The sequence below is a fragment of the Mauremys reevesii genome, linkage group 16 (assembly GCF_016161935.1).
Source record: "Mauremys reevesii isolate NIE-2019 linkage group 16, ASM1616193v1, whole genome shotgun sequence".
Taxonomy (NCBI): Eukaryota; Metazoa; Chordata; order Testudines; family Geoemydidae; genus Mauremys; species Mauremys reevesii.
Genome location: NC_052638.1, coordinates 32,156,248 through 32,169,879, shown reverse-complemented (window position 1 = coordinate 32,169,879; position 13,632 = coordinate 32,156,248). Strand labels below are relative to the sequence as shown.

Sequence of the window (13,632 nt, the reverse complement as noted above, 5' to 3'; positions counted from 1 at the left end):
GGTCTTCTTTGAATAAGAAAATATATTTACTAGAATTCAAAAAGGCCATGTAGGAAGTTTAAGCAAGGCCTGTTTCTGACATGATAAGCAGCAAGACTAAAATTTTTCACATTGCTTATGACAGACCTACTTGCTAAAAAGAATCAGACTGACAGAGTACTTTACTAGGTTCAGACTAGCCTTTTATTGATTTGGATGTGCTCTGAATCACATCATCCAATCTACAATAAGCCATTTACTGAGTTTCCCAGTGCAATGATCTATGGGCTAAAAGGCTTAGATTATAGTCACATTGTAGACTTTTTTGATGAAATGGTAGATCCGTAGAGAATAATACTATAATAAGATTGCATGGGACACAAGTGTCAATATTAGAAAATTAGAAAGGTTGGTTTAGGGTTTTAAATCCTTTCACTGATCATTTAAAAACAGGGTCCTTTTCTGAAGACCAATTGAGGACATGTATTTAACAGCAAGTCTAGATGATAGACCATTGGTGCCAAGTTCCAGGAAGTTCAAGGGCTCAACCAACTGACAATATTTATAATTTGCAAAAACAAAAACTGTGATTCACCCAACTATCTGTAACGTAGTTGTACAGACAGTAAGGTGTTCTGGTTCGACCATTACACAGAGAGAGACAACAACAGGTGTTTCAGCAATGCAAATAGAATCCAAGAGATTAACACTCCCCATTCTCTTCTCTCTGTTTTGCTGCTCAGCCTGACAGAGTTTCATCTGCTATGGACTGTTAGGTACAGAGGCCAGTGGGGATTGCTGATATTTAATTTATATATTTATGAAATACACCCTTCATAATAGATTCTGCACCATCAAGTTGTGCATATAGCTCAACTCTAACTGGGTGAACCTATTGCTGTTGCCCTCACCCCATTCCACCTTTTGTCTAATTCTTTTTCATGCAATTTGTCTGACATTACATTGTAATGTCTCTTTGGGACAGAGACTTTGTCTTCTATGTACAGAGCCTAGCACAAGAGGCCCAGATCCTGACTAGGCCTTTTTGACAACACCTTAATACATAGAAATAAATATTTAGTCTACTTTCGCATTCTTCACTCAAGTGGTCCCCTCCTTTCCAATTGCTCTTCCCATCTCTCCTTAACTTCTCCAAATGACAGATGATGATACAACCAGTGGATCAAATTTAGTGATGAATCCTGGTCAAGTGCCACCTGAGGCACATTGTGCATACACTAAAAAGAAGTGACAATAATACCTTATAAATATATTTTCTATCAAAAAGCCACACAGATTTTTAAAGTCATGGCTCATCTTTTATCACAGGAAATTAAAGTTAAGAGATGCCACTGCCATCAGCCAATGCCATACAAACCCAAAGCCACACATCTGATTTGTGTTGTTCTTTATTAATATAGTGATGAATACATGCATGAGATTTTCTTCCTCATGCTTTAGTACTAACTTTGGTACAAACAGATAACACTTAAATTCCAGGCAATTTATGCCACAATTAATTGCTTCCATGCATCATCAAACTTTAATTCAACCCAAGATTTTATTTTTCTCCTTAAAAGCAGTTGTTTTTGGGTAACTCAGATACAAATGCTTTCATTGTGCAGTGTGATAATTCTCAAAGAACCAAATATCTTATCTTAGCAAAGACAAATAAAACAAAAGTTCAGTGAGTTTCCAGGTAGATAAGAATAAAAGCCACTGCCATTTAATGAAGTGAAAATCAAAGCGTATTTATGAAATTACTGCATTTATAGTGTTATGGCAAATTTTACTTCATCATTTCTGAAGAAGACTGACAGGGTTACATGCTCAAGTAAATATACTAAAGACACAATAATGTCACTTTAAAGCAACACCAGTTTTGATGTTCTTGTATTTTTGTTGCACTGTGACTATTAAGATGCATTGCCTCATTTCTTGGAAATGGAAAAGGGAAATGTAACTAGTTCAAGCTACCATGTAACTTTACAACAACTGACAGTAACTATAATATACGCCAGTTTGTATTAAGATGTTATTGCACCTTTCCAGTTCTAATCGCCAATTATGACTCTATTAGTCCTACTTGGCAGTTCATCTGCTCCTGCATCAGCTAAGGGGGACTTGGAGACGGACCTCTGATCTTCATGTTTCCGCTTCAGTGAGTGCTCAGCACAGCGGCTGTCATCTTGAGACATTGAGGAGGTAAGGCATTGCCTTTTCTAAGATAACTACACCTGACCTTACAACAATTTACTAAGGAAATACCTGCCTAATGGCAGTGGGAGTGCAGTTTCTTTTACACTCACAACGGCACTGCAAATTAGAGACAACAGGATAAATCTATGACCAGCTCACTAGACACTTCATTAAATCACTGTTCCCTTGCCTTGTAGAGCACTAATAGAATCACAGCCCTCGTTAGCTACTGAATAAAAGATCAATCACACACTTTGAGAGCTTTTGCTACCAGCTTCCAGAGGAAACAAGGGGGGGAAAAAAGACATATTTAGGATCATCAGTAAGATTCTGAATGGCCTCACTGCAAGTTGGTTAAATTACCTTTTCCACAACTGGCTCTGACTGTAATGCTCAGAGGAACTTGTTAAGTCTGCTTTCAAAAGCTGCTCTTTAATATATGACTACCAGGCCCTGGTCAAAAGTTCATAATGTGCATATGTAAAAAGGTACTAAATTGCCTAAGGGCTAAAACCAGAGGAGTTTAATTGCAACAAAATGCTGAAAATGGTCTGTTGAGGGTCCTTCTATTGGGATACTGCTGGCACTAGCTGATTGAAGTACAGAACATAAAAGCCTTATAACAATATTTCCTTAAATGCAATTGAAACTGCTAGCAGTTGCTAGTGCATATATGCTGTGACTGAAGAAAAACACTGATCCTCCTCTAAGATAAATAAAGAATTAAGAACTCCTACAATTCATAATTCAACACAATGTGGATAAAAAGGAGAATTCAACAACAATAAATATATGTTCAGTGGTGTAGGTCAAACTGTGTAGACAATACATGGTTACAGTAGGAATGCAAGTACATAAGTAAGCACTTTTAAACTAGTGCCTGATAAGACCCTTACAATTAAAGCTGGAGAACAGTTTGCATCTGTCCCTATTTTTCCATGCTCAGAATTTTCAAAAACAACCATCTAAGGGACTAAAAATTTCCTTGGTTGGCCTGGGCCTGAATAATTTTTTATTTATTTAGTAGTTTGAGAAAAGTCCCTTTCGTCATTTCTGAGTTCAGAAAGGACAGAAATATACACATTTAAAAAAAAATCAAACCCTATTTCCTTTTTATATTGTTTTGTTTTTAACATAGAACAGCAGAAGAAATGGCTTAACATCTGAAATGTGGCTAGGAACGAAATAGTCCTCATTAAGATCTAATACACTTGCTGGCTCAAAGAAAAATAGTTTTGATTTTAACAAAAATTATGAGCATTTTAATCACTGCATACAAAGCATACAGGCTAGATTATTTTTTTCTTCTACGTATATTTAAAAATGCATTGCTCACATAACTAACAGTTGAGCCCACAATGGTTTCCTGATTATAAACTTTCATACTTTCAAAATTATCATCAATTCTCTTCAAATTTGACTTGTTATGTAGATCTTATTAAGACTTGCAAGTCAAGCCAGATTTGGAGAAATTTAGCCCAATATCTATGGTTAAGAACATTCCTCCCTCATAATCAATTTATTCAAAACTACATCAGACAAGAACATGGGGAAGGGGAATCTTTTCTTTCTAGGGAGTGGTAGATTCTCCCTCATTAGAATTATTTAAATCAAGACTCAGTGTCTTTCTAAAAGATGTGCGATACCACAAACAGAAATGGGTTGGTGCAGAATTTAGTGGGTGAGTTTCTGTGGCATGTGTAATACAGGAGGCCAGACTAGATGACCATAATTACCTCTTTTGGTCTTAAAAATCTATAACATGTTCTAGCTTTGATCTGTTCTAAAATTAGGTAAGATGGTCCTATGATTTACTTACTTTAAACACCAATCATCTTAAAACTGCCAAACTGATCTTCATGTTTGGCTTCATTGTTAAGTCTTGTTGAGATCTACAAAACAAGCCAAGTTTTAAGAAAAATGGTTTACTACATGTTGTAAATTGGCAAAGTGAATCCTAAACTGAGACAAGTAACTGAGGCTGTCCTGAATCTCATCCCTCCTGCGCAGCTGCTGTCTTATAGCCTCTCCTTTGTCTTTCCATTCAGTCTTTCCATTTGTGTGTTTTTTTTCCCTGGTTTGTTTACTTTCACAGTTTAAACTTATATGACAACTCAAGCAGCTTACATGGATCTAAAGCCTAGGATAGGTTTAAAGGTGCCTTATATCAGTTAAAGGTCTTATATCTTTTAATCCGTTTAAGATGGTCAAGTGCTTTAGATTAGTCTTAGCTTTTATAACTAAGCTAGAATTCTGGAAAACAACAAAGGGATGGCGGGCTGGACAAGGAGTGAGAGAGACAATAATTTGTTTTAATTCTGTGTTTGTAAGAGAATATATATACAGAAGTGTGTACTTAATACAAATAGGTACTAGGCAACTTTTAGTCAACTGGTAACTATGAAGACATCAAATGTGCTGGCAATTAATTACAGACAGGAATCAGTTTTAATTTTCCTAGTGGAACTAATACGTTAAGACAAATGGGAACAAAAATTGTACATTTCCCCCTCTCTTCCCTTCTGCCAGCACATTATTTGAGCTACTTGCCAACATTCATGATCTATCCTTTCCTTGTGAGGTAAGGAAGTATTTTCCCCATTGTAAAGATGGTGAGCTGAGGCAAAACAGACTAAGCAACTTGGACAACATAAGAACTCTTCCCACCCCAGACAGGGGAACTTAGCTCAGATCTCCTGATTCCCAGTCCACAGCCTTTACCACAGGTCTTTAAGAAAATTATATGGACAACAGATGCCCAGAAAGAAGCAGCATGACTGACTGACCAAGTATCTTGCAATGTTTGGCATATGGTGTTGTACAGGCACTTAGCTGAATATTATTTATCATCATCATCATCTGAAATGCATTGACTTTATCAGATACATCTGTTTTGTTGTAATTTCCATATTGGTAAGTATAGACTGCATACACAAAAACTATAATACTGGATGTACCAGTTCAAGGAAGGGGTTTATACTAAATGGAAGAGGTGGGCTTTTGTTTGTTTGTTTTTTAAGTTTGGTACTCACATTTAAGTATTCACATTTATGTACCAAATCCCTATATGAGTGAGCAAATCAGGTGTTGGTATGTGCAAATGGCAAGTGAGCTTTCCAACAAGCTATTTGTTGAAGACTCAAAATGTGCCTAAATGAAGTACAAGATGTATCCTTGTAATTGTGTAATCCTAAACTTAAAAAACCTGACCCTAAATATCTAAATATATTAATGAGATTGAGGTCATACATGAAAGTTTGAGACCTGATTGTACAGCTAGAGGAAATTACCCTTCCAATAACAAATGGCATAATTTTCAACTTCTATTAGTCTGAAAAGTGCTTCAAGCTTCACCATTGGATGGCTCAGACGAAGTCCAATGAGGAGGAAACAAAATCCAAAACATTGTTGTAAATAAGCCATCTTCCAATGAAGTATAACAGGAAAGTTCACTCCAAACAGCCCAGGCAGACTTTGCATAAAATTTCATGAAGACAAAGCTCAAAACAGAGACCTTATGCTCAGATAGGGAAAATTGCAATCCCAGTGACATATGGCACGATCTTCAATTCTTTGTTGCTGCAAAGGAATTTATGACTGATCAAAGATTTAGAATTAGCAAATTGCATCGTATGACTTGGTTTTGAGCCAAACTGCTTTGGTGAACTTAAGGCAATAGACACAGTACAGCATCAGGAGTGTCTGACCAGATGAAGGTCAATTTTTTTGCCAGTCTAACATACTTGTGAACGGATAGCAATCTCCATCTTAAATATATTAAGTATAGCCCCTGGAAGTAGTACTTCCATGAGAATTCCATTTTTAGAAATATCCGTTCTTAAAGACAGTATTTCTGGAAGTGCTATAAAACACAGAGGTCCACAACTCTGTTAAACGAACCCTGCACATCCAAGATAAGTAGGTTCTGATTTTCTAGATAAATAATTATTTGTATACATTAAAAATGACTTTACTTTTAAATAAAATATAGCAAAGCTGGATGATACATCTATCTCATTTCAATGTGATGCTTTTGCAATTAATTTAATTCCTCATATACTGTATATAGATTTTTTGACATGCACAGAGGATTCTGCTATATCAATACTGGTATTAAATAACTGCAAAAAATGTTGTCACTAGAATAATGGATGGAATTTGACTGTGCTGTTTATATTTATTATCATGGTACTTGTCAAGAAAAGATTGATGCTACCATTCTAAAAATTCCTAGAAACAGCAAAATAAAATGGTCAGGAAATCCCAATGACTTGAGTCTTATAATTCTCAAACTGAAATTTTAGCAGGTAGGAAAATCTATGGTGACCCTGATTATACTATATGCTTATTCTTTTCACATTAATCTGAATAAATAATAGATTGGATTATTGTGTGCTTTTATATTGAACAAAGCACGATCAATTCAGCAATATTTATTCACATTTCCTCCCGAATCAAATAAAAGACTGAGTAGATTTAACCTTTTTCCCGTGCATTCTAAATAATCTGAGATCATGCCATCCAACACCCTTTAAAAAAGTAAGGAACTATCTTTTAAAGTTGGCAGAACACATTAGGTGTGGTTTTTATTTTATTTTTTTTATTTTGGGTGGGTGGGGGACAAATCTTCCTCTATTCTTGAAAAATATTCTAAGCTGTGCTGACATTTAAAAAAAAAATGCTTTTCCAGGTGTGACAATTCTGGTATATGTTAAACAATGTCAAAAAGGATATAATAGTGAGAATACTAAGAAAATATTTTATAGCCCTCTGCATTTGATATACTGCAATTTTTTTTGTGTGTGGGGGGGAGAATACTGCAAATATACTTTTTTTTTTAAATGACTTAGCTCTAAAAGAAGGGACTTTCTAGTTCAGATTACTTGGATACTCTTACTGTTTACCCTTCCTGCCTTTTTCTAAAGTCAGAAGAGATTTCTCTCAGAACTTCAAATAAATAAGATATCCAGCTGCACAAACACTGTACTTTCTGTTAGATTACTCTGGCTTCTTAAGGAATATTTGACTTTCTCAAAATGTAAATGATTAAAGGGAACCCATCATATGAAACTGATTGGGGAAATGTTTAAAGCGGTATGGCACCTCTACAAATATGGTATAAAGAGAAATAAAAAGACCACGGTATGGTAAAGCATCTCAGGTATCCAAGGAGGCCTAGGGGAAATATTAATGTCACTAAATAAAACACCTTCCATTTAGGAAATAGTCTTTAAATTAAAATTCTATATAGAAAACTAAGCTTTTTTTTTTTAAAATATATGCTACCTAACATACAGTAAATGTGGCCAATGAGATTTCCTGCACATCTGTCCGTTCATAAAGAGCGTCTTGGAAAAAAGCAGTTAAACTATGTTGTACAGTACATACATGTATACAGTTCTGTAGGCCATACCTCATTAACTGAAGCAGCATAAACATGTTTTATTATGCAACTCCACAGTGTTTTTTAAAAAATGGGTTGCATGTTATTGGCCTTTGCAAGGCAAATACAAACATGGTGAGTGTGGTCCAGATACATGGCTCCTTGTGGAGCAGCAGTTTGATAGGCCAAAGGCCTCGGTGGCAGTCCAGATACCACCAGGTCGGCAACTTTCAAAACTACAGGACATAGGCCAAAAAGCAGATGCAAATATGATTTTAAAGGCCAGAAAGATCAAATCTATGGAGGCAAAGACTCTCTCATTTCAACTCCAACTGCTTCATAGTCAAATGGCACAGCTGAGAAAGTGAATTCAGATGTGGCGTGGCGTGGCGTCACTTCTTTCAGGGAATCAACAGAAGCTCTACATGAGAACATTCACAGACCAAAAAAATGCTCCCCAGATCTTGGACTCTAAACTAGATCAATTAAACTTTAGTTTTAAAAACCAGAGGAAGTCCATGCACACTATGGAAGGACACTAATTTATTACAGTGCTGTTTAATTCAGGTTTCTTAGGGTCTTCTTTCAGCTATTTCTATGCAATCCACCATTATTAAGATATTATCATGTCTTCTACAATTTGTCATGTCAGACAATTGTAACTGGAAACCAAATATGCCATTTTACATCTTAACCTAAGATTTCTTTTTCATATTTCATGTCACTTATAGCATAGTAATTTCAGTAGGTAAAAGTGTCTGGTTAAACTGAATTCTCTCATGTATTTTTTTATTTGGCTGTTTTTAAAATATCAACTATGTGTATGTTATAATAGTTGTGACTTCCTCTGAAAGGCTAAAAATGAAATTAGCATACAAAATAGTTATGACACTTAACTTTTTAGAAAAGGTGCCGAGCAACTCATTATTGGCTAAAATTCAAGTATGAGTAGTTTTGATAATCTTTTCAGAATGTAAGTAATAGATCATTATAAATGCTGCATTATAATACTGCAATGTATTGACTATTATTCTGATTACAGAGACCTCTTCTATGAAAATATTATCTCTATTATTGTCTTGTTACTGAGAAGAAGAATGATCAGATGCTTAAAGCGCTAGCCTGGAACTTGGAAGCCCTGCTTCAATTCCCTGCTCCATCACAGACTTCCTGCATGACCTTGGGCAAGTCCCCTTCATTTCTCTGTGACTTGGCTCCCCATTTGTAACACAGGAATAACAATACTTCCCTGTCTCACGGGGTGTTGTGAAAACAAGTACATTAAAGATTGTGAGGCAGGGGCACTCAGAAACGTGTAATGGGGGCCATGTCAGTAATATAGACATGGTTTAATGCAATTTAAATTATAAATGGGATTAGTAGAGACCATCTTTTACTTTGTACAGAGTCTAGCACAGTAGGCTGCTGATCCTGACTTTATGAAAGTATTGCATAGAGGACCCAAACTAATAATTAGAAATAATTATGACTGGTGTACTCTGCAGCCAAGATAATCTCTGTTTGAGCATTTACCAGACACCCACTCAGTGGATCTAATGAAAAGATGCAGTTTTAAATATTCAGAGGAGACCTCGAAATCCTGTTTCAGGAACAAGTACAGACTTATGTCTGTGATCAAATCAGTGCTTTTTGGATATTTGTCCCTATCACATAAGTAAAACAAGTTAGCGTGATTGGCAGTATCTGACGGAGGCTCAATCAAGAGAAGTGGATGGTTGGGGTGCTAACAGTTTAGAGTGAGGTACTTTTGGAAAGTACCCGGAAGCATCGAAGCACTGGTTTAGGTGTTGGCTGCCTCTTCCCTGTGCTAATAGCCACTCAGTTTCATAAGCACCAAATTAATTCATCCAAAAATAACTGAAGAAAAAAAATAACCTTCATAATAATCTCCAAAAAGGGCTTCTGAGCATTCAGGGTTGCCTGTCTATTTACACAGGATGACCTCATTGCTGAATTTTCATGATAAACTAGTGATAAACAAAATCTACTACTTATTTGCCTAGAAAGCACTGGAAGAACCAAGCACGTATATTTAATTTTTTTCACTGGTTTGTACAACTCAGATATGCCATAAATAAATCAAAAGGTTTGCAGTGCATGTTTTCCTTGCATTGTAATTCCCACCTTTTTTCAGGCATTTAACATGCTCCAGCTAAGTGTCTCACTGCCTGCTGAGAAACCCTTGTTGATTAATCCTGATTTAACGTAAGCTACACAGAAGAAATATTTTATGATTTCCCTTTTCATGTAAGCAAAAACTTAGCTAAGTTGTTTCTAACTACAGCCTTGGCAGTGGTACACTGTGATAAAATAACAGAACTAATTTTAATAGAGCAGAACATATTTTGTACCAGTCAGAATGGTGGGGAGAGGAGAATGGGTGGGAAAAACTCCCCTGGACTTTAATGAGGTCAGAATTTCACCCAGTATTCCTTAGGTATTCTCTATAGTAAGCGTAAAGAATATCGAGAACACTACTGTAACATTATCTACTTACAAAGACAATATTGTAAAGAAATTGATGGCAATCCGTGTGTTTACGTAATACATTTGTCTGCCCACTTCTCTGCCCATTAAGGGTAGCTGAGGTGCCATTGCTCTTCAGAGGAAGAGTGCAAAGTATCAGAGCTATGTGATTAGGCAAAACCTGTTTAATAACCGAGTGTCTGACCAGACAGGCTCTGTCCTTGAACCATGGAACAGATATAAAGAGATGCTACACAAGACTGGGCCATCCTGCCCCTAACTATTGCTGAAGTAAGCTTTAATATATGGGATAGTGTCATTTTGATAAGTGACGTTTCAGTAATAACCTGGTATTTGGCTGTTGCATTAAAGACTGTCTTCTTCTTGTGTTTAGTGAGAATACTGATTCTACTATTTTTGAAGGGAAGGAGGGATGTGACTAGTTAACTTAAAATGATAAATTTTATTTCAGTGGACTGGATAGCAACTAATCATTGTAGGAGGCCCCAAAACAGCAAGACTTTAAAATTTGGGCGAGATGGTCTGACTCTCCCAATCTGCTTGGTTGGGAGACAACGGAATATTTCATATACAAATTTTTCAGTAAAACCCAGCAGTACCCCCTATTCAGGCTTGACCTGGGAGTGACTAAGTCTCTTTATGTGTGCAGAGTATTAGCCCATTTCTGGTCTGAAAGAGTTGGCTGTATCTTGGAGGCTGAGCACCAAGACAGCCTTGAGATTTTTGGAGTCACCTGGCTTTATTTGGTTTTAAGAGGTGACCTTTCATCAAAAGAATGACCATCCCTTCCCTTTGCTTTATTGACCATTACACTCCTGTAACCTTTTGTGTTTAGCACATTTTTGGTCTATGTACCAGATTCCCTTAGAACTGTGTCCTGTGGGTATGCACACAGCACCTGCTATTTGCAGGAGTGGACACATCTTTGATTAACACAACACTTCCCATATCTTACATTCTTTCTGGTTTTATCTTCTTCTGCAAAGATGTATGATATATGAGGATTTTCACCATGGACTAGAGAATAGAGTGGCAACGGCACATCCTAATGGGCAGATGAGCATATCCTAATTAGGGCGGACAATTAATCATAGTTAACTCGCGATTAACAAAAAAATTAAGCATACATATTAAATATTATTTTAAAACTACCACTTCAAGTTTTATTTTTTCCACAGGCTGTAGATGTTTGAGACTACTGCACAGACCATGCCATCTTCTTTCTAACACACAAGGAGTATGTATAAATCATCCAATAAACAAATAAAAATCAGGCCAGTGAGTAACTCTTTTCCCATTAAAGTCAGCAGGAAATGCATTGGTGTTTAAACCCCAATTTTCAGTAAGTTTCTCTACTGTATATTTAAAAAATAAAAGTCAGATACACATAGCTTTTCTTTAACTTAAATTGTACTTTGGTTTATCAGTAGTGTCCAGAAATTTTAAATGGAGAGAGAAATCGTGTCTCTATACTTGAGAGATGATCCACCTCAGATCCCTGCCTCCTTCCTCACTCCAGTACTCTCAAATCAGAACACTCCGCTGCACTAGCCTTCTTTCCTTCCACTCCACAGTTTGAGTTCTACAGGTTCCATCTACCCTGTGTGCTGGGTAGCTATTACAATTATGCAGGCAGGTAAACAGATGCATTTGCATTTACTAAGGGTTACAACTAGACAAAAGTCATCCTGTGAGTGGAGATACAGCCACCACCACCCTGTCAGCTTCTGAGCTGCAATCTGCAGATCAACATTTTGTTCCTGTTTAATTTTTATATAATTATGAAAAAAAATACAGACTCCTATGTGTTCTCTTCAAAAGGAACCACACACCCTGCAACTTTACATCAGAGCTAATCCCTCATACGTCCTCAGTCCAGCTTTACTCCTTTTCCCCTCTAACATCATGTTCTCAAACTAAGGACTCAGCAGGATATAATGCTAAGGTCAGACTGTCAGGTGTAGTGTTCTTTTCAAAAGGAATTACCTACTCTTCTTCATACTCAAGACACCACAATGCGCTTTTCAGTCATGAGCTATACAGCTACTAGTGGCCAAATACTAGCCTGACAAACACCCCCCTCATGCACTGACTTGTCTTGAGATTTTATATCCATATTTGAGCGCAGAATTTGGGCCTAATTGTTCAGTAATTCATGGCAGCCATCATGAAATTAACAACAGTCGCACAGATCTTTGAACAATCAAATCTATTTATTTTAAGAGGGAATGTTGACCAGAATATAATCATCCCAGATTCTTTAAAAGAAGCCATGGAAACATTAAAGCTTTGGGGGGTTTCTACCAACGGCATGTACAAGTGGATCTTGGCTTGCCTTAGGACAAAACATGGCATCATTAAGGGTATGACTACACTGCAATGTAACCCAGAGTTAGTGGAACTTGAGTTAGCAGACAGTGGATTTGTTAACCTAGGACCTGAACATCTACACTCATTTGTAACCCCAGGTTAGCAATTGTTGAACCCTGGGTCCCAACCTGGGGCTCCAGAGTCTACACTGCATTATGTGGGCCCGAGTCCGAACACCCATATCCCAGACTTCCTAGAGCCCTTCCAAATTTGGCTGCTCTAGGCCTTAGTTCATGGTGCAGTGTGGAAAAATTTAACTGTCCAAAGGACAAAATATCAGCCCATGGGATTGTGGAATACTTTTTGGCAGACCCTCATAGTACGAGTCCAGTGGGGCTGCATCTACACGCAAAGCAATAGATCTTGAACCCTGACTCCCAGCTTGATTCAGGCTTGGAACCTGATTTGTGTGTAGACAGAAGGAGGGGCAGGCTTGAGCCTGAGTTCAAACCTTGGGCTTTAACTGCAGTGTAGGTATACCCTAAGGGTGCAGAACCCTCTCATCCCTAGAACGGCATTACAGTGTTGGCTTTAGAATTAAGTTCAAATCATTTTCTGACATTTGAATCCAGAACCTTTTAGCTTCAGGCAAGAGTGCCAACTAATCAACACAAATAGAAATTTTAAATTCTTTACACAAATTATCTAATAAACTAAACGCTTAGTATTTAAATGAAATCCTTGAAGTAGTATCAGACATGAACCCAAAACATTTGATGCCTCAACTACACTTCTGACGTCTAGAAGATCTGAGATGTGGTTGTAACTAAAATGCACTCCTTATATTTCTCAAAAGCACATAATTTAATAGTGAAACCCCCATTCTAAAATATTAATATTTTTCAAGAAAAAACACAGGCTGTATCTCTATCGACCTCTTAGAAATTTTAAAAATTTGAAACTATAAATCTCTGTATGGCAGGTTATTCAAGAGCAGAATTATCCTGCTATGGCTAGCTGAGGTTAAGACATTGACATCTTGTGCTTTCCTAGCTATAATTTATAACTCTGCAACAGACCAGTGTTTTATTCCTATCCATTAAAAAGGGAGTAGCACATCTGTTAAAACTCTACTACAATGGCTGGCTTTGCATTGCAACAGGGAACGTAACCCAATCGTCTCAGAACTTCTACAAATTCTGTTCCTTTTTTCATGTAAAAGGATTTGAAAATGTGGTTCACTGAAACATCTG

General features: G+C 36.9%; 1 protein-coding gene across 13 annotated transcripts in view; it reads right to left on the bottom strand.

The window, feature by feature from the left end:
* WWOX (WW domain containing oxidoreductase) overlaps nt 1-13,632 on the bottom strand; it is a 635,942-nt gene that overhangs the window by 440,377 nt on the left and 181,933 nt on the right. Inside the window, exon 9 of one of the 13 annotated variants that reach the window (XM_039503879.1) lies at nt 3,842-4,070. The exons of 11 other annotated variants lie outside the window; for them this stretch is intronic. In XM_039503879.1, coding sequence (XP_039359813.1) covers nt 3,999-4,070 — 72 coding nt within the window. In that variant the 3' untranslated portion in view covers nt 3,842-3,998. Of the gene's footprint in view, nt 1-3,841; nt 4,071-4,484; nt 5,758-13,632 lie in introns of those variants that run through there. One more of the 13 variants, XM_039503878.1, reaches the window with a different exon arrangement.